Below are 21,589 nucleotides of genomic sequence, written 5' to 3'. Positions count from 1 at the left end.
TTATAGCAGTTCTCTTATAGCCTAATTTCAAATTTGTTACTAACTAAAAACTAATTTAAAACATATATATCATTATCGTGCTTTTTGTTTTGTTCATATGTATCGAAAAAATTTAAATAAATATTACAATTGCATTAAAAGAAAACGATAAGTTTTCTGCTGTTTCGTTTTAGCTAATATGCTTGATTTATATTTTAATTTTTATTACACTACCAGGCAGCTAATTTACGTACTTTTTCACCCCCTTAGGCAAGAAGGAGTAAACATTTTTCCCTCTTTCTCCATGCTTCGTAAATGCAAACCTAAAATAAGGGAGTCTCAAAACACCGTTGTCATTACTTATCTAACCTTCTATGATTGGATCATGCCTGAGAACGACATCCATTTTATTTCAAAAACATATTCCAACGAATTTTGTGCAAAGTAAATTTCCTCGGTAATAAATTTTAAATTGTGTTAAAGTGTACCTATATCTTGTTTGCCCCTGCGCCGATGTTACTATCTAGTAACTGGTGACCCAAGAAATCCATTCAGTAGTTTCGCAGATTAGTTAGTTCAAACAGACAAAAGTTCTAAAATTGGTCCAAATATTTTTTATCACTTTCAGCCATTTCTTAGAAGAAATTTTTAATGTAACAGCCACATTTCTACAGTTGTAAAAAAAATGTATGACCCTAGTTTGAGTTTCTCTCCAACGATTGATTACTTTAATTTTCATCTTAAAATAATGAGACATCAAAAATAAACTGGGAGGTCATGACTTTTAGTTTGAACTTCATCTAAGCTCAGCGTGACAAGTTATATTGTGAAAAATACAAATAATTTACAGGAATTTTTTTCGAATACATTTGTTACATTACATAAGTCATTTATATTACAAGAAATTTAGTATACATACAAATGAGTTATTAAAAAAGCGTCCTAATTAACAGGTGTGCTGCTAGTGATATCTGGGTGGTTTGAGTTATAAACTTGTGCAGCTTCGCCGCTTGCCTCGTGTTCTCGAGTAAGATAAATCGTGGTTTGACAGTTTGGGCAGGTAGTGCAGAGTTCAGGTTCGGCTACAGGTGTTAAGCGTGATTGCGTGGGCAGTCGTTGTTGATTACGAGGTTCGACTGATGACGGCATCTGCGATAACTGCAGGTGCGTTGAATTGAAGATAGAAGATGCGCATTAAAATGAAAATACGTAAATTTATTTATAAATATTCAAAAAGAAGTAGGAAGAGTAATTTACATGGGGTTCTTTGTACAACTGATTTTTACATTGCATGGGTGATGATGTATGTGACTGATGAATAGGTTGCTGTGGTACAATTTCTGGTGGCTGATGAGGGTGAGTCGACTGAGAAGTTGGCTGATCTGGCGATATATACGACGTGGACAACGGTTTTGCGTGAAGCTGTTCCATTTGTGCATGAGAAGCATCATCTTGCGCCTTTCATTCGAGAGCAGAAAATGAGTGGTGAGACTCATAAGAATTTCTTCTATATGCCATACCTATGTACAGATGAAAACATTATATCGAACTTACCAACGAAACGGCATGACCATGGTGTTCATAAGAGTCGTTCAGTCCCTATATATCGAGTTTTAAAAAATAAATATTAAACGATGTTAGCTCATATAAATAACATATTTTAAGTATATCTTGCTTAAATTACCGAATGCTTGCTTAAATTTGAACGGGAAAATAAATTTTTTTTCAAGTATTCAGCATCAACATCTTGTAGACCCTTGTGAGTTCACGATGAGTCGGTTAGAAATAATTATATTTTTTAACTTATAATGAACTTGTGAAATTTACCGAACGTTTTTCTACACCTTGATCCCTTAATGATAAGCGACTTAATGCATCCAACGGATTCTTTCGCTCCTAAGTCACCACTAATTGATTAATCAAATCGAAGTTGCAGAAATGAATACAACTTACATTTATTTTAGCCTGTTCTGCAACCTGACTGGGAGTAAGGCTCACTTCGCTAGCCGTTTTCTTTCAAAAGAAATAGTTAAAAAATTGCACAGCTTTTCTCACATTACTGGCCAATCTTACCGGAATTTGCGTTTTCGACGAATGCAGCTTGTGTACACTTTGAAAATTGCTTCGTTTGGCTTCCATTCAAAACGTTTTTTTATATTTTGCTTCTTTCTTTTTCGATAGTATTATGAAATTTTTTGCTTCAAGAAAAATATGTGTATATATATATATTTTCCTGGGATCAATTATTAAAATCTCTCATTTGAATATTTGACAAATAAGAAAATGATTCTAAAGCCTTGATATTTTTGCTAAGTATTTTTGATGGGTAAACACCTTAGCTCTCGGTGTGTACTAGGCCGGGTCGATTTGTGGGGAAGCAAAAAAATCGCCCATTGCTCTGTGCAAATCATATTCTAGGGATCAAAATAAAAAACTTTGCCGAAGGAACCATACCTCTAAAACGAATTCTGATGTCCCCCAATTTGGGTCGAACTTTTTCTCATGTAAAGGCCAAAAATGGTGATATTTTGAAATGATTGTATGGGGAACCTCCCATGGGAGTTTCAGGGGGTGTACCACTGACATGGGTGGATCGGCCGTCCAAAGTTAGTGGGGGTCGGTCATACATTTGGACTCGATTGGAGCACTCTAAATGGGTCAATGTGGGATTTTTCGTTCGACCCAAATTGGGGGACATCAGAATTCGTTTTAGGGGTATGGTTCCTTCGGCAAAGTTTCTTATTTTGATCCCTAGAATACGATTTTCACAGAGCAATGAGCGAGTTTTAAATCGACCCGCCCTAGTGTGTACATTACAATACCTACAATGGGTATTATATAAGATGCAGGCATTCAGCAATTGGCTCAGAAAAACGGTAATTAGTCTTGAGAAAAGATTCGAAAAACAAGCACTTGTTCTTAAGATCTCTTCAGAGCTACACACATTATGAAGCTACCTTTAACCAATTTTATAAAAAAATCTTAACGGAAACCACATTCTTTTTTCGTGTAGGAGTTGCATAGCAAACAATTTCATTCTGCCAATATAAGCAGAACGCAAATAACTACTTTTTGCATTTTTTCAATTTTAATTGACTAGATCAAATAGTAGGGACTCCCGATTGAAGCACAATACTCTAAGCGACCTTTCATTGTAGAAATATAAAGTGGTTTAAAAGTAATGGATCCTCGAAGTCTTCAAAGTTTCTTCTCAAATGGGTCAACTTCACCAACAAGCTTATGATCATTCAAAAAACTTTCTACTAATGCCGTATCTGCACAATTTACCCAAAAGAATGATATGATCAACTGTGTCGAACGTCTTGGAGAAGTCCATGTAAACAATATCTATATGAATTTGTTGCACTAGAGAACTTACTAATTTATTTTTGATTATAAAGCCAACCAATTTTGATAGTGTGCTCTATTAGACAATATACCTATAATTATTAATGTAATTACGACGCCTGTTTGAATATAAGAACTATGGAGCATATTTTCCGATGGCGTAGAAAAATCCCGTTATTTAGGCAGGATTGAGAAAGGAAACCAACTGGTTTATCTATCTTCTCTAAGAAGATCTTAAAAAATATACATGCAAGGAATTTATGGTATTAGCAGATGGGTCGTTCACACTTTTTGAAAGAATTTCGCAAAAGGCAGGCAAGAATCCCAAAAAATATCTGACACTAAGCGATCATATTCTAGAGCTGATGGAAGGCCATTGTTTCCTAAACCAGATGGATTGTGTTTCAATTTCGATTCAACATTAAATATAAAAAAATTGTAGACAACTCATTTCTTAAGTTAATGAAACTATTCATTATTCATCATTTTTTGATTTATTCATATTTTGTTTGCTAGCACGCAGCAACTTAAGAGAAGAACAGCGCGGTCTAGTACTTTCAATTTGGTTTCTTAATTTGATGCAACCATTGATAACAAACTTCTCTGGCTAATTATGTATTTTTGTTTGCGTTGTAGTGATGTGAATGTAAATGCACGTAAAAAAGAAGATACTCAACTTTACTTTCATTTAGATAATATTTCCTCCTATGCGCAATATCGGCTGTGAGTACTTTAACCAAATATTAACCCCAAATAGGAAAGTCAATTAAGACCATGCCGTTAGTATAGCTACCGAAAGGATAGTATATACTAGTTACGAAATTACCTTCTGATTTTTTCACACTGATTACCTTTTTGAATTAACTACAATGTACTAGCTGGGCGCTTCGCTACGTGCGTCATTCATTACAAAATATACTCAGCAAATACTATTGCTACCTCTTAAAAATCAAACATGTAAGTAAATGTAAAAGAGATCAGATACTTTTTCCAAAAGGACATTTTTTTGACAGACCACGCGTGACTACTGTCAAACTAAATACTTAATTTTTTTCAGAGTTATTGACTCTTCTTCATGGAAAAACTTACGCCTCAACAATGTTTACAATTCGAACAATTGTATAACGAAATTCGACTCTCTGTGAAAAGTTTGTCGCGCGGTCAGGCTAACTTATGGAGTTCAACGATGATGCACATTTTTTGTTTAATGGCTGCGTCAATAAGCATAATTGCCGTATTTGGGCTGAAGAGCAACCCGAAGCCATTTAAGAACAACCATTACATGCATTGAAAACAACCGTTTGGTGCGGTCGATGGAGTGGAGGAATCATCGGCCCATATTTCTTCAAAGACGAGGCTGGCTCCAATGTAGCAGTGGATGGCGAGCGCTATTACGCCATGATAAAAGACTTTTTGGGGCCGGAAAGTAAAGCCCGTGATCCCCACAAAATTTGGTTCCAACAAGACTACTTGCCATAAAACCCGTGAAACAATTAATTTACTGCGTCGTCGTTTCGATGAGAAATCTATCTCTTGTCTCGGACCAGTGGATTGGTGATCAAGATCATTTGATATCACACCTTTGGACTTTTATTTATGGGGGTATATAAAGTCTGAATGCTTTGTCAGTAAACCAGCTTCGGTTGAGACTTTTGGAAGCCAACATTACTAAAGCCATTCAGGAGTCATTCAAAATTGGTGTTTACGGATTGGAGAATTACGGCGCAGTTACGGCCAACATTTAAAAAATAGCTGTCGCTAATGGTTCTACACAAAAATAATAAAGATTGCCCAATCAATTTGAATTTTAGTTGGATTATTTTAATTTAAATTGAGATACTTCCAAATTGATCACCCTTTATTACCCTGTACTTTCGCCTAGCTGAATAGACTGATCATATTTCAACAGTTATTTTTAATTAAATTACTTCCCTGTTCTCAATATTTAGCGGGTTTTCTCTTTTTCTCGGAATTCAAAATAAAAAGATTATTTTCAAAAGCAACTCACAGCAATTCCACATAGAGCTAAGCATGAAAAACACTTAAATTCACTCCAACAAACTTTAGTGTATGTCCTTGGGATTTTTTTGACATAGCTAAACACAGTTTCAAAGGAAATTTAAGATGCTTAAACTGAACCGCATAAAAGAAGTTGTCAAGTAGGGACAAAACATGTTGTTCAAGTGATCGAAATAAAATAGGTTGGGAAAAATGGCAGAAACGAAAATATTCGTGTTGAAATTTTTAAGCGCAAATCTATACTGAATAGGAACTGAGGCCATATTGAATTTTACTACCGTTTTGTACTTTAAACTGTACCACTTTGCGATTAAAAACGTACCTAGTTCTTCAATTTGAGCCAAAGGACTCTGTCTGACAACCTTATTTTCAAAGAATGATAATTTTGATTAAATTACATTTTAAAGAAGGATTATGGTTAAGTTGTTTAATATTAAGGTGTGTCGCAAGCTAAATGATAAATATAAATGATATTGATCTCCCATTAAAACGTACCTGTTTGCAGCTCCATCTTCGTCAAAAAATCCCTTGTAGAGAACAAATTTATTCGCTTGTGGTATAATATTTTCAAGACCATAATATTTCTTTAAAAAATTTAATAATTTCTCAGATGGTCTGTCAACAGCACACTTTACTGGAATCCAACTTTCCTCGGAAAGCATAATGTCAAATAATTTCTTTCCTATTCCTGAACGTTGTCGCGAATCGTGGATGTAAAAATCTAGTATGCAAGGTACTTTATCTACTTTTCTCGTCTGACCTATACTATCAAACAGATATAAGTTTTTGGTGCCAATTTTTAGAAGTCCTATTACGACATTACTGTAAATATAATTAAAAAAAAAGAAGCAAAATGGCATTAGTATGTATATTCAGGTATTAAAAAAAATATTATATACTCGATACAAATGTATAAACACCACTTTTGACAATATTTCGATATTTATTTCCAATTATTTTTTCATAACAATATAACTCATTCTATTGCATATTTTGTCCAAATTTATAAAAATTAGACATATTGTGATCAAAGTTTCAAACTTTTTAATTAGTATTAAAAAAAAAAGGTAAAAAAAAAAGCTAAATTAGGTCCGGACTTAGTTTATGAGAGTTATAGCGGAAGGTTAGTCTTAACATAAATATAAAAGGCGGAGGTGGTTTTTATCCGATCTCTATAATATTTATGTCGTACATAAATTTAGACAATGACTGACGTGACGAACCGACATAATAGCAGACAATAAATGCGACACAACAAAAGGAGTGCGATCACCGAAGACGGAAGGACAGATAGGCGGCCGTAATTGCCTTCAAGCGAACTACATAGTGTTGCTAGAAGTTTTACCATACGTTAAGAGGTTCTTGAATAAACATACTGAGCTGAAATTAGTGTTTTACTACAAGGTGAAAATCGAAATATGTACCAAGTCAGTTATCGAGACATGGCATTTCTCCCAAAAGTGGGGCGGGTTGTAAATGCTACTTGTACCGATTTAGTCTCATTTGCTTTAATTAGCTAATTTTGTGGCCATTGGGTCATGTCATCGAGAAATATTTGGAATTTTTGGGATTCTTTATTCGCGACTTTATATACAAATGTTCCAATTAGGACACCTTCTGGGCCGATATGCGTGAATAACAGGCATAATATGGGACCTAAGACGGAATCTTGAGGCACACCAGTATTTATTTTGTAGATATTGGTTACTTCATCGTTTTGTTTGTCAAAAAAGTGTCTATTACCAAGTTACGAGAAATTTATTGGGAGAGATATTTTTACTTTGCTATTTACTATTTTTACGGCTAGTGGCGTATTATATCAAACAACTTGAGAGATGTCGATAAAAGCTGCTGTCAATATTTTTTCCAGAACCAAAATCGCAAATAGACAAAAAAAACTTGAACACTTGATCCTTGCTATCTTGCCGTACTTTCTTTACATTACGAATTACGAATTACGAATTTTTAATTCTTTCAGAATATGTTATTACACAAAACATCCCTTTCCGTTTTTCATTAAAATCATACGTATGCAGCTCTCAAATAAATAAATTTTCTGCACTTACAAGTAAGGTTTTTAAGGTTGTGCGTAATTCAATTTTCCAAAAGAAAAAGAAAATCGATGCTTTACCAAAATTGTATATTATATTAATAGTATATTTCGCGAACTAAGTTTTAAAACTTGTATATACGTATTTATCCCCTTAATTTTCAACTAAATTTTTTTATATTGAGAAACTCGGATTTAAGTCCGTCCTGAGTTTACGGATTCGAATTATGTATATATTTACTCACCTATCATATTCATTTACATCTGCCATAAGATAAACTGTTTGATTCTCAGACGAGCGTAACTTTTGAGCTGATGTTACAGGTTTTGTCAGTTTCTGAGCCACGGCCGAAAGTTCTCCCAGATGGTCTATTATTTCAGACACTTTTGAACTAATATCCCTATAATTGTATATAATATAATATAAATATGTTAAATAAGTAACCGATAAAAACTGAAAACATTGCTCGGTAGTATACATATTTACTACATATGTACATATAAATATAAACTATGATGCATAATTATACATGCTCAAATTTATAGCGTAAGATATGATAAACCATAATACGTAGAAGCGCACATTGGGATTGACAAGAAAACAAGTTTACACAGTAAGACCGAGTAAAGATTGAATTTATGTTGCTTAGGGGAAAACTTTTGTTATACAAAAAATGTGTTGTTATGCTCCCTTAAATACTGTGCTCGCGAAGCCGTATAATATTCACCAACTATCTTGAGAAGGGAAATACCGCCAACAGTGAATATTATATGACGTCATTGGAGCGTTTGAAGGCCGAAATTGCAAAGAAACGACCGCATATGGCAAAGAAAAAAAAAACAACGCACCGTGTCACAACTGCATTAATTGATCGTATTGCTCCCACATCTACCGTATTCACCAGATTTGGCTTCCTGCGATTACTGCCTGTTCGCAGACCTAAAGAAATGCTCGTCGGTAAGAAATTTCGTTCGAATGAAGAGGTTATCGCTGAAACTCAGGAGTATTTTGAGGGAAAAGATAAATCGTTCTACAAAAGTGGTATTGAAATGTTAGAGCAGCGCTGGAATGATTGCGTTGTTCTTGATGAAAATTACGTTGATGTATAAAGCTAATTTCGAACAAAAAAACTTCTTTTCTTTGTTAGGCTCAGAACTTTCCAGCCCATGTGTTATATGTATATTACATATGTTTTTTTGTATAGTTTTGGGTGCTGCTGCACTTAGAATTGATGCGTCAGGTGGTTACAAGTGATCAATTCAGTGTACAACATTATAAATCGCGCAGAAAACGAAAATCGGTTATATTTAAAACACTCCAGTGGCCGACAAAAAAGGCTCATACCAATAATGGAAAGGACAATAGTGAAACAAACTGGCGAAAACCGCAGTGCAACATTATGTTAACCGCAGATTTGGAGTATTAGCAGGGTAATCTACTAAAATATTCATCAAGAAGTGTGAGAAAAGTCATTACTATGCTAACGTTGACAAACTACTTTATTTTGCTCTAACGCACGTTTCGCACGCAGTGGAATATAAGGACAGTGTTTTTGGTTTGTTTTGGAAGCTTTAAGAGAGACTGTAAACTAAGTCTTTCCGGCTACCAGCTACGAAAGATCGGAGGCTGGAAACTCGGCACACAAGAAAAAACATCTTGCACTTTCGGCATGAGGGATAATGGAAGCTTTAAGGGAGACTGGAAAGTAGGCCTTTCAGGCTGTGATAACAAGAACTTAATCATCCGGCCGAAGCATCATCTCTGAGCTAACAGCTCGTTTATCTCAATCTGAAGAACATGCTATGCAGAGGATTGGTGAGTTGACGGCGGGGTTAGCAAACTTAAATAAGTCTGTAAAAACATTGAGATAAGAGTTGAAAGAGTGGAGAAAGGATGCCCGATAGTACAACAACTACGTAATGATGTCGAAGTACTTCATAAACAAGTCGACGAGAGCCAGAACGCTTTAGTGTCATCAGATCTCATTACGAATTCCATTCACCAAAAATGAGAAATTGACCGATTACTCAGCTCTGTCGCCAAGTTCAGGTAGTCACTGCACCTATTCGTGCAATTTTCCGTGCCCACAATAATAATAATAATAAGGAAACCAGTAAAGCCGCACCTATCGCAAAACTTGGCTCTGCCAGTGATCGCTCTGTATTTTATATAGTGTAGTGGCAAAAGTTTGAAAAAACAAAAAACAAAAAACGATCGCTTACACTTCGTGACGTTGGTCATAATGTAGATGACAAAATTATGTACATGAAAGCCTAACAAAGCGAAGTCATGCAGTTTGCCACTGAGCTTAAAGGACAACTCACTTCTGTGTTCTCCATGCGCGGGAATGTGTTTGTTCGTGTACAAACTCAAGGCGAGGCGGTACAGGTGACATGCGTAAATAACATAGAGCAAATTGCAGCAGAAAGCAAATGAAAGCCGTCAGCATCGAATATTACGGCAGTTAAAAATCATATAATTTACAAATATACCTTCGAAACTTTCTCTCAATTTTCAAAGTTTACCGAAAAAAATGACGAATTCAGATACCTTTTTGAACAATCAGGCATTGATGTCATTTGCGTTTCCGAGACATGGTTTTCTGCTTGGTACAATAATGAGTCAGTTTCTGTTAGTGGGTATACATTATTCAGGTCAGATAGAGCTGAGAGCGGTGGTGGGGTTGCTATGTTTGTAAAATGTGGTATCTCATGCAAGGCCCATTGTAAATCTGTGAGTAGCAACTCTATCGAGTATCTATTTTTACAAATAACAACAAAGTCAAGCAGGATGCGTTTATACACCAAATAAGTACGTTTATTACGTTGACTTTTTAGTTATGAGAAGTTTGGGGCTATTTTCTGTCAACAATAGCTCGCTAATTGATATATTTCTCGTAAACAATACGAACAAAGAACTTCTATATGATCAACTGGAATATCTAATTATCTAACATTCGATTTCGAACTGACAAGCAAAACAGATGTTGAGCTTGAAAAGTGTGTTGATTCTGTAAATTAGGCTTCCATTTACAGAATAGCTTCAGTAAACGATCAGGTTGACTTTATTCAAACTAATATTAGTAACCTTTTAAATCAAATTGTGCTGCTTGTTACGGAAACAACATCGAATAAATTAATGTTTTGATGTGGCTATTAAACCTGCCGTCCTTGGTTTAAACGAAATCGATCGAACCAAAAAACCTATATTTTACGACCAAATATTTAATGGTAATGAAAAGACACAAGTCCTTGGCGATGTTAACATAAACAATATAAATAAATAGTTCATTGATTTCTCGAATAGTTACGAGAAAATTATTTATAACCCCTATAGGTGCAATTCGGCCAAACCTCTGCTGACAAGCCTCAGCTTTAATTGTGTTAATGAGTATGATATTTTTCAATCAGATCCGAAGTTTTTTCAAATGCTTACTACCGAAACTTATTCCCTATATAGTCCATGCAATAAATAGCATTTTAACAACGGCTGTCTTTCCCAAGTGCTGGGAAAAAACCATATAGTACACATTCTGAAATCAAATGGGGATTACTGACCTCTTGCGATTCTACCATATATATTAAAAGTCTTAAAGTGCTTAAAGAATCAGCAAATTGACGCATTTTATGTCAAAACTCCCTAGTCAGTTCAGTAGACTAAACGTTTTGAATCTAAATAAGTCGCAATGCTTTAAAAAACATTTTGACATCACTTTTTATTATCTAGAATAATATATGGAACAAAGTACCTCTTAAGCTCAGGACTACTAAAGATATATTGGACTTTAAAATAGCATTACTTAAATACTATGCCCAGTAAAGGATAATTTGTACTATTTAACCATTTGTTTCTATTCTACTTCGCTAAATTCTTATATTATTGTACTATTTCTTTTTCTTCAAATCTTACTCTTACCCTTCATGAATAATGTAATTTAATTTTAATTTAATAAGTTTTAAATGTTACTTGTAATAAAATTAGGATCTAACACTGTTGTGTTAGACTAAATAAATAACATTGCATTACATACTAAGTGTAGTAAAAGCGCAAATGAAATTTATGAATTGCTGAAAAAACTTAATATTTCGAGAATGTTAACTGCAGATCAATCGTTTTTCTCGCGTGATTCAAACCAGTACAACATAAAAGCCGTTCGAAAAAGAATTTGAAGAATCCCCTTAGAAAGCAGAAAATCATGTCCAAGGAAATGAATGTATCGACCAGATCCACGTCAAGACTAATTAGAGATGATCTCCACATGAATTTCTTCCGTTGCTCAACTGATCATCTTTTGACAACGCACCTGAAGAAAGTTAGACTTCTTCGGTGACACGCGGCCAACGGCCATGAAAATATTCTTTTCATAGATGAGAAAATTTTCGCTGTTGAATAAACAAAACGAAAATGTGAAAAATGGGTTAAGACCGGTGCAAAAGTGTACCAGGAGAATGTCTTAGAAGGCATGGTGAAGCAGTTGAGCAATGGGGAGCGTTGGATCTTCCAGCAAGGTTTCGCTCCAGCCCATAAGGCAAAAAGCACCCAGCAGTGGCTAAAAAACAACATTCCTGGGTTCATAGCTGCAGAAGATTAACCATCTGGAAGTCCTGATCTGAATCTATTGGACTAGAGTTTGTAATCAGAATTTGAGAAGATAGACTGTCGAAGACCTTACAGCAATTTGGAGAGTCTCAAACAATCTTTGGTTCGAGCACAGACGTCAATACCCATGGAAACCATGCGCGCTGAAATAGCTGAAGTCTAATCGCCGGGGCCCGAAACATGGTAGTCTGCAGCACCAGATTCCAGCATAAAAAGATACACCAAGCTACCTGGCTGTCTCCTGATCGAAAAACGCGATAGATGGAAGACACGCTTCTAGTGTATTAGATGTACGTACGATCCGAGGACCCAACATCGACTCGGATCATTACCTTGTTGCAGCCAAACTGCGCACCCGCCTCTGTGCAGCAAAAAACGTACATCTACCTACGCAAAGAATGTTCGACATCGAAAAGCTGCAATCACGACAGACAGCCAGAAGATTCGCCACTCGACTCTCACTCCTGCTCTCGGAGAGCACTGCCCAACAAACCGGCATGTGGGAGCAATGGAGCAACATTTCTCGTACCCTACGTACCGCCGCCGAAGAAGAAATCGGTTTCCGGAGAGCCCGAAAAAACAATTGGTACGACGAGGAATGTCATGCTGCCGCAGAAAGAAAGGATGCCGCCTATAGAGCCACGCTGCGATCGGGCGCAACGCGAGCCATGTGGGATCGCTACAGAGAGCTGAAAAAGGAAGAGAGACGTATTATCCGACAGAAGAAACGAGAGACCGAAATACGTGAGTGCGAGGAGCTTGAGATGCTGGCCAATAGGAACAACGCCCGAAAATTCTATCAGAAAGTTCGGCGGCTTACAGAAGGTTTTAAGACCGGGGCGTTTTAATGTAAGAACAAAGACGGCGATTTGGTGACTGATGTACAGAGCAATCTTAAATTATGGAGGGAACACTTCTCGAACCTGTTAAACAGTGACAGCTGCGCATGTCATAGAGAATGTGAAGATCCCGATACCCCAATCGTTGACGACGGAATTGTCGTTCCGTTACCCGACCATGACGAGGTGAGAATAGCAATATCACGGCTAAAGAACAACAAAGCCGCGGGCGCCGATGGACTGCCGGCTGAGCTATTCAAACATGGCGGCAAGGAGCTGGTAAGGTGCATGCATCAGTTTCTATGCAAAATATGATCGAATGAAGGCATGCCTCCCCAATGAATTTAAGTGTGCGCTGCCTAACCCATAATAAGGGTGATCCTTCATGAAAGGACAATCAACACGTACCATCTTTTCGACGATTTCAAAGTTACATTCGACAGCACAAAAAGCAGTTGCCTATATGCCGCAATGTCTGAATATGGTATCCCTGCAAAATTGACACGGCACCAGAAGCTGGGAAGAACCTATCCGATCCGTTTGATACCAAACAGGCAGGGTGAATCATGTGACTTCTGCTGGAAAAGATCGTGCGAACTGCAGAACTTAATCGCTAAGGCACAATTTTTTTAAGAGCGTACAATTGTTGGCGCATGCCGATGATATCGATATCATCGGCCTTAGCAACCGCGCTGTTAGTTCTGCCTTCTCCAAACTGGATAAAGAGGCAAAGCGAATGGGTTTGGTGGTGAACGAGGACAAAACGAAGTACCTCCTGTCTTCAAACAAACAGTCGGCGCACTCGCGCATCGGCACCCACGTCACTGTAGACAGTTATAATTTCGAGGTTGTAAAAGACTTCGTTTATTTAGGAACCAGCATTATCACCGATATCAATGTCAGCCTTGAAATCCAACGTAGAATCTCTCTTGCCAACAAGTGCTACTTTGGACTAAGTAGGCAACTGAGCAGTAAAGTCCTCTCTCGACGAACAAAACTAACACTCTACAAGACTCTCATCATGCCCGTCCTAACGTATGGCGCAGAAGCTTGGACGATGACAACATCCGATGAAGCGACGCTTGGAGTGCTCGAGAGAAAGATTCCGCGTAAGATTTTTGGATCTTTGCACGTTGGCAACGGCGAATATCGCAGACGATGGAACGATGAGCTGCATGAGCTTTACGACGACATAGGCATAGCGCAGCGAATAAAGATCCAGCGGCTTCATTGGCTGGGTCATGTCGCCCGAATGGATACAAACGCTCCGGCTTTGAAAGTATTCGATGCGGTACCAGCTGGTGGTAGCAGAGGAAGAGGAAGGCCTCCACTGCGTTGGAAAGATCAGGTGGAGAAGGACTTGGCTTCACTTGGTGTGTCCAATTGGCGCCGGTTAGCACGAGAAAGAAACTACTGGCGCGCTTTGTTAAGCTCGGCCAAAATCGCGTAAGCGGTTATCGTGCCAATTAAGAAGAAGAAGAATCGTTTGAAGGCTTGTGTAAAAAAAAGCAAATGTGACCATTTCCAATGAAAATTTAATTTTTTTTTTTAATATTTACATGATTAAATAGAACTAATTTCATTAAAATAAGTTTTATAATTTATTTTTATTTATTTATTTATTTATTATTAAAGTCAAAACATACAACCATAGGTTATTTTTACAATGATTGACCTTAAGAATAGTTGACATAAAAGGATTAACAGTAAAATCAAAATTAAAATTAAAATTACAGATAGTAGTAAAGAAGTATAAGTTGGAGAAAGTATTAAAAGGAAAGTAAGGTAAAAAATAGTGGTAGCAGGAGTAGGGATTAATGGGAAGAGATATAAAGTACATTCAGCAATTTTCGGCAAGATAGCGAAGCAATTTATTTTTGAAACACGAGCTTTCTTTTATACGTTTAATTTTGTAAGGTAAGGTATTCCAAAGACGGACAGAGAACACAAAGTATTGACGTTCAGTCACCAAACAACTGTATTTCATCGGGACTATGTTTAACGAGCGGCAGGACTTTGAAGGCATAAGTCGATCTTTGAGGTATCTGGGTTTTTGAGTGTTTATGATCTTGTGGAGTAAAACTAAACATTTAAACCTAAGCAAGTCGTTAAAGGATACGGAAGCAATTTTTTTCGCAAATACTGAAATATGGTCATAACGTTTTTTACAGTACACGTACCTAGCAATGTTGTTATACAAAACATTAAGCTTACTACGACACACACTATCACAAGGAGTATATAACTCGCAACCATACAGTAACGTTGGTAACAAATACGTTTTAGCTAGTAGCAGTCGAGTGTTTACTGGTGTAAAATATTGAGTTGTCCATAAATTTCGGAGCATACCATAAACTTTGCCTATGTCTATAACGGACTTAACTTGTAACAGAACTTATGGCAGGACTAAGTACATTATACTTTTCCTCTAATTTAAATCGAGCTTTTCTTTAGAGTTTTGCAGATTTTGACAACAAACTCAGCTGCCAAACGGAGATGATATTAAACGCTTAAAGAATGTTTTACGAATTAGGCTGTCAGTTTATTAAGTTTAAACTGACAAATAAAAAAAATAGCGATGTATCCGAATATATTGTCTTCCACACTGCGCTTAGCAAAACAGAGCTTGTTGGGGCGCTATTGCATTTATGAAAAATTTGTTTAAACTTTTTTGTAAAAAATTTGACAATATTTATACGAGTATTCGTGATGATTTAACGCTGATGAAAATACAAATTTCAAACACATTTTGCACTTAATATTATTAAAATAATAATCTATTGTCAAAATATATGAGCAATATAATAGAATATATGAACATTTTTACTACTTACAAGGACATTCTTCTATCACCTCGAAATGTGTGAGGCAACATGTTAGATGAAATTTTCACAACTGGTTGAGTAAAAATGCTGCGTATATCGAATTTGAAATTAGCCATTTTTATTATAAATGCTTGTCTTCTAATGTTGTGAATGTATGATTGGTTGTGATCTGCGAATAAATTAGATTCCGATTAGAATTTTAGCATCCTTGTTTATAGATCTCACCATAATATAAAAAATGTATAAAAATGTACCACACGTGAATATTATTCTTAGTAAAAGATTAGAAAAAATGCATTCGCAAGGTTACAAAGTTATAATGCAACGAATTTGATTGAGATCAAAATATATTATGTGTATTTGAGTCGAAGGCACCACATACGTGTCGTACATGGAGTAACACTTAATCTATTTTGCTCCCAGTCAAATTCGTTGCCGCAATGTACTCAATGGACCCGTTGTGACAGGCCTATAAATGTAAATAAACTTTCAAACATTATTGTCGTACGGTGAAACTAGTTAGTTTGTCCGGCAGCAATGCTCACAAAAACGCTATAACTCGTTGAATTCCTAACTGTACCTTCATACTATTTAAATTTCTCTATTTATATCCTACGGCAAATATATTGCATTTTCACATATTTGGAGTTTTGCGGAAAACAGCACCCACCAAACATATTTATGCAGGAACTATCGGTAAATATATTCATTATATTTTGCATTCAGATCTGCATGCTTATATACCAACATAAATACTTAATTGTGAGCTGCATATTAAAAAAATGGCCTGGAGTCAGTGTTCAACGTCTTTCGGGTCTGATGACAAAGGTGAAATTGACCGCGAATTAAGTATCGCTTCGATATAAACCATCACTGTGGTCAGTTCCTCAAAGGAAAGGCGACCATACGCCATGCTGCGGTTCAAAAGTTCCTTTCCTGACTTCACAGTGGCCTCCAAAGTGCGGAGCCCTAAGGTGAATTACGTGAAAATTTATGATGAAATAAAAACGTCTTCAACTCCTGAAGTATTCTGCTGGCACCTACAAAATTAGTCGCGTTATTGTAGTATATATCACTTGCTAATCCTCGCCCGCCGATCATGCGCTTCAGTGCGGCCATAAATGCATCTGTTGACAAGTCAAATACTATTTCTATGTTCACTGCCTTCGTTGAGAAGCACACAAATATGATGTCTTGCCTCGATTGCGCAAGTATGTATGTTTCAAATGATCCGCAAAAGTATATACCACACCATGCGAACGGTCTTGATGGCGTAAGACGTTCTACAGGAAGATTGCCCATCGCTTGCATGGTAATGCTTAATGTGAAAAAAACGAATATAGAGCTTCACGAAATGGTATTTTCCCGGCAAGAGGATAGGGTGTTTATTAAGGCGTCCACCCACTAGTAGTAGACGAAAACCACTATGAATCTGCAGAAACGGGTTTAACGCTTGCTTCAAATCTTGAGGCGCTAGAGTTCTTTTATCAAGATGAGTATCCAGCGATCTGCTGGTTAATTGATGAAAACGAACCAGCCAGGCTAAGACGCGTAAGCAATGGTTATATGTACTGTTCCTCTCAAAAACCTTCAAAATGTTTGAAATTTTTTCCATATCGAGTTGGCCACACTCATTGGTGGGCTAGTTTTCGGGCTTAAGTTGTAGAATCGATGGTACTGAAAACCAACTTGAACTGCTTAGACTTGGCAGTCTAAAGGGTGACAGTAGTTTTGCCTTTTGTCGCTTTTGAGCGAGGTATGCAAATAGCACAGCCATAGACTCGAATAGATGAATCACAAAATTCGTGCTGCTTTTTGTAAGTTTTGCGGCACCGACTCGTCCCAATTCAGAGTCAGAAGCCATAGTTCTTGTATTATGATCTTTGCAGTAATAATAACGGGAGCGAGAAACCCCAAAAGGGCTTGATCTTTTATTTCCACGTCCATTCACAGATAACTTCGGCTGAAAAGAAAATATCGCATAGATCCCATTTAATACCTAAAGTGCTTGTTGTAAAACTTTCATCCATATTTAAATCTTTCATGGTATCATCCTCTCGAAATTTATGATGGCTTGAATGCCATTTCGCTAAAAAGAAACAACCACGCCTCAGCACCTCCGTGACCTCGTATTTAATTCGCGATAGCTCTGCTAGCGTATCAGCCCCGCATAGGAAATCATCATCCTTAAATGGTAGCTTGACAACAATTCTCCCCTCCTCTGCACGGTTTGCATGTAACCTTGTCCATAATTCCTTTGCTCAGTAGTCCATATGTCTGCCTTTGATGTTTCATCCAGCTTCCAGAGTCGTTGCAAATTGGCATCCACTGACTCCTCAACCGAAAGTAGGCATATTGATTACGAATTATGATATCTTTTATATCATTCTTTTCGATGAGTTTTATATTTAAGTGTATAACATAAGCCAGACATTCGCGTGGATTTTATTCGAAATTTCATCCTGCAACGTTTTTTCAATAAACATCATGAAAGAACACGAATATATTTCAAAAAGCTTTCTCAATTCTAAACTTAAGCCAAAAATACTGCAGATTTAGAAACATCCTTCCAGTGAATGTCTCTCCATACGAACTTCATTCTTATTTGAGATGTCTTGCAACACAAACTTTTCGCTAAATTATACAATTTTAACAATCAATTACTTAAAAACTGTAAGCATCCGGAAGGTGCGGTTTTCAACCTCTTTTTCAAAGCGTGTTACATTATAATAAAGATTTCCCGTGCGATTTTTTAGTCCAAATTTTCACCTGCGGAATGTTTTTTTTTAATATACGCATGCAGGTTTTCGGAGAGGATACTCAACAAGGCTAAGAAGAAAACTTTTGCATTTTTTGTTGACTTCTCATGTGCATTCGATACTATCTCGCATTATTTTCTATATATTTTAGCATCTTATGGCCTCTCGACTCATATGATAGAAGTATTAAAACTGTTATACGAAGACATGCGACTTGGCTTAAATATGTTAATAATCCTCGAATCTGCATTTCAAATAAACTAAAAATAGATGATGCGTGCTCAAGGTCGATTATGTTTTATGGGGCGCAAATTTGAGGTGTCGACGAATACAACTCAGTTGAGAGACTTCTACTTTTCTTTATTAAAAAATTAATTTTATTACCACCAAATACTCCGAATTATAGATTCACATCGAAACAGATTTGGTTCCGCAATATAAGTATACACTCTGAGCACATATTCATGTATATACTGTGTTTTGCGGTGTTTTATTATGCCAAGTCACAGGCTTCCGTGCATCCGTGCTGAGGAGACTGTACGCCTCGGCGTTCATTGCGTAAAAAAGTGGAAGGACATCTCGCTAATGTTAAATATTAAATATCTTACTGCTTTTACTTCTGAGACTTTGTCTGCGTTCATACCTTCGTTTTTAGACAATCTTAAGAATACAAAACTTTCGACTTTTCTGGACTCTGCTGTTAATTCAGAATAGCATTTGTATGCTAACTTAGCACTTACGACATATTAAATATTTCAGTGGTAATTTTTCTGCCTACGCTATTAGCTTAATTTTTTGCGCAATCGGAAGTCTTCGTTACCTAAATGCGAGACCTTTTAAGAATGTACTTTCTACCGCCCGCACAGTTTGTAACTTGGGTGACCCTGAAAACATCCAACACGTCACATAAAACTTTTCGTTTAGAGAACTTCGGTGAAAAGACGTTAGATTTATCTAATATTATAAATATCTTAAATGACTGTGATTATATTGCCTTGTATAAATATTTATCCTAATGTCTCAAGTATAGGGAAATGATTTAAAATGAATTTTAATTATAACATTTTTGAGTAATATTTTGTGCGTACTGAAGTTTGTTATTGTTTGCATTTTATAATAATACACTTGAACCAGAATCCTTTGAATTAAAAATGCAGGAAATGTGCCATCATATAGTTATTTTACATTATTCCGACTGACAACATATCAATGTTATAGTCGTACCTTCTACTAGTTATAAGTACCCATTGTATACATGCATATAATTATATTTTTAAAATAAAGAACATAACATACAAACATACACACTAAGAAATTTTTCGATAAAACATTTTCATAAATTTTATATAATAAGTGGCGCAAAATTAATCAATTAATAATAATATAATATAATATTTGCAAATATCGTCCTACGGCAATCATATTTGACACTTGTGAGCTAGACAACTGCAGCATACAAACAGACAAGCAATGGAGCACGTAAGGGTCAAAATAAAGATTTCCGTCATACAAAATAATTTTTTTTTTTTAGTAAAAAGTTGAATGGTTAATTTTGCGCAACCTTTTATTATAAAACCTTAGTTGGTGGCTTAACACTTGCGTTATACATTTATCTTCAACGATATTGCGGTACAATAAAGAAATATGGTGGCGAAAAAACGTAGTTTCTTTCTAGGAGTTCTATAATGACCCTATGAAGTGGAGACTTTGATAGTTAGAATGGGGGATACTTGTTCTTTCTAATGGCGGAGGGGTGGGCGCTAGAACGCCATATTCACGTTCATTTAAATGAAGGCAGAGGCAGTAATGACAAGTTTAGCCAAAACGACTCCTTTTTTAATTCCATTTCCCCATATCATTCAAGTGTAGATATCATTCCAAAATTTGACATTTTCACAGTTGTTAACACCTAATCTCATTGCCCTTGTTGTAGCAATTCTATCATGATCAGCTTCAGATAATTTTGAAACCTGCTTCTCCAAAAAGTGTCAAATAAAGAAGAAGAGATACAGTATTGCAAACCAAGTTACCTTAATAATAACACGTTGCAGCTTTTCAAATTAATGGTCTAGCTAATACAAATTTAAGCTTAAGACAGTTATCATGTTTGGTTTATCCAACAATAACAAAATAAACAATTCATATACATATGTGAAAACCTACGCTTTAATCGACTCTTTGATGTTTTATCATCGGAATCGACATCCTCTTAACTCTTGTGTGCACACACATCAATTTTTCATATTCAATAGAGCTACAGTCTGGTCAGACCATAACTCAAAGAGGGTTTAGCGGCCGGTCTTCATCTGCTGGAATGCTGGCTTATTTGATGAAACAAGTGATGTCGCAAGTGAAGTAGAAGTAATCCAAAAAAGATTTCTCCTGATTTCAACGGTAATTTTTGTAGTTTGACGGCTATTTACTTATATTGTAGCATCATCTACTTGTACAACTTTGCATATATGTATGCACCGTATTCGTAAAGAAACCAATGAAATAAGCATTGGCTATGTTGATTTTTATGTTATGTTGCGAAACACATTTCAAGTGACGTGGAGTCCAAATTTTTCTGCACCATACCTATCAAGTAAACTTTGAAATCTTTCATCCGCGGGTACTTAGTATATTGCCGATTCACTGATCGTTAGTTTTGTTACGAATTTCGTCGTATTTTCTGGCGAGTTCTGTCCCGCCATCAGCTGTCGCCTTCAAAGCGAATTCATGATTCTGTTTCGATATTTCATTCGCTCGACAAGAAGACATACATATGTATGTTGCAGTTTCCTACACTTTTATATTGTCCCGAAGAACATTGGTTAGTTGATACAAAGCAGTCTCTGTTGATCGTCCAGCCCTGTAAGCATGTTGACATGTAATGGTGTATATGCTACGATCATGGGTTTGATATTGTTGTCGTGGTAGGGTATTGTTCTGTAAATAATTGTAATATAAATGACTTACGGCAAATTGGCCTGTTTGATTTGGGATAACGAGGGTCCTTCTTTCCCGCCGTAGATATAAATACCACTTTTGTCCTTCTTCTTGTGCGATATTTTTTCTAGAAATCCTGGAAAGTAACTCTGAAAGAAAGACCCGATTTACACGAGGAGACATCTGGAAGCGAAACATTTTGTTCGCTGGTGAAGGACGGCCGCGGAAGAGAGAAGGGA

General features: G+C 36.3%; 1 protein-coding gene across 2 annotated transcripts; it reads right to left on the bottom strand.

Annotated features, from left to right (window-relative positions):
- Positions 1-742: 742 nt before the first annotated feature.
- LOC128859819 (alpha-tubulin N-acetyltransferase 1-like) lies at positions 743-20,581 on the bottom strand. 2 transcript variants are annotated; one of them, XM_054096911.1, is made up of 7 exons: positions 2,053-2,252; positions 1,933-1,992; positions 1,807-1,875; positions 1,664-1,735; positions 1,534-1,578; positions 1,237-1,437; positions 743-1,137 (listed from the first exon to the last, which is right to left on the bottom strand). In XM_054096911.1, the coding sequence occupies exons 1-7, from the start codon at positions 2,116-2,118 to the stop codon at positions 922-924; spliced, it is 729 nt and encodes a 242-aa protein (XP_053952886.1). In that variant the 5' UTR covers positions 2,119-2,252; the 3' UTR covers positions 743-921. The 2 variants fall into 2 exon arrangements, with proteins under 2 accessions (XP_053952886.1, XP_053952887.1); XM_054096912.1 differs by lacking the exons at positions 743-1,137; positions 1,664-1,735; positions 1,807-1,875; positions 1,933-1,992; positions 2,053-2,252 and adding exons at positions 5,842-6,168; positions 7,642-7,797; positions 15,670-15,829; positions 20,450-20,581 and having other exon boundaries at positions 1,383-1,437.
- Between the last annotated feature and the right edge of the window lie 1,008 nt (positions 20,582-21,589).

The sequence above is a fragment of the Anastrepha ludens genome, chromosome 4 (genome assembly GCF_028408465.1).
Source record: "Anastrepha ludens isolate Willacy chromosome 4, idAnaLude1.1, whole genome shotgun sequence".
In the NCBI taxonomy this organism is placed as follows: Eukaryota; Metazoa; Arthropoda; class Insecta; order Diptera; family Tephritidae; genus Anastrepha; species Anastrepha ludens.
The sequence above is the reverse complement of the archived record's forward strand: the minus strand, read 5'-3'. Positions and strand labels throughout refer to the sequence as shown.

Coding starts and splice junctions, on each gene's coding strand:
- LOC128859819 (XM_054096911.1), bottom strand. CDS start 2,118: ATGGAAGCCAAACGAAGCAATTTTCAAAGTGTACACAAGCTGCATTCG. Junction 1,876..1,932: donor CAGAACAGGCTAAAATAAAT/GTAAGTTGTATT, acceptor GTGGTGACTTAG/GAGCGAAAGAATCCGTTGGA. Junction 1,438..1,533: donor ATGGTCATGCCGTTTCGTTG/GTAAGTTCGATA, acceptor CTCGAATGAAAG/GCGCAAGATGATGCTTCTCA.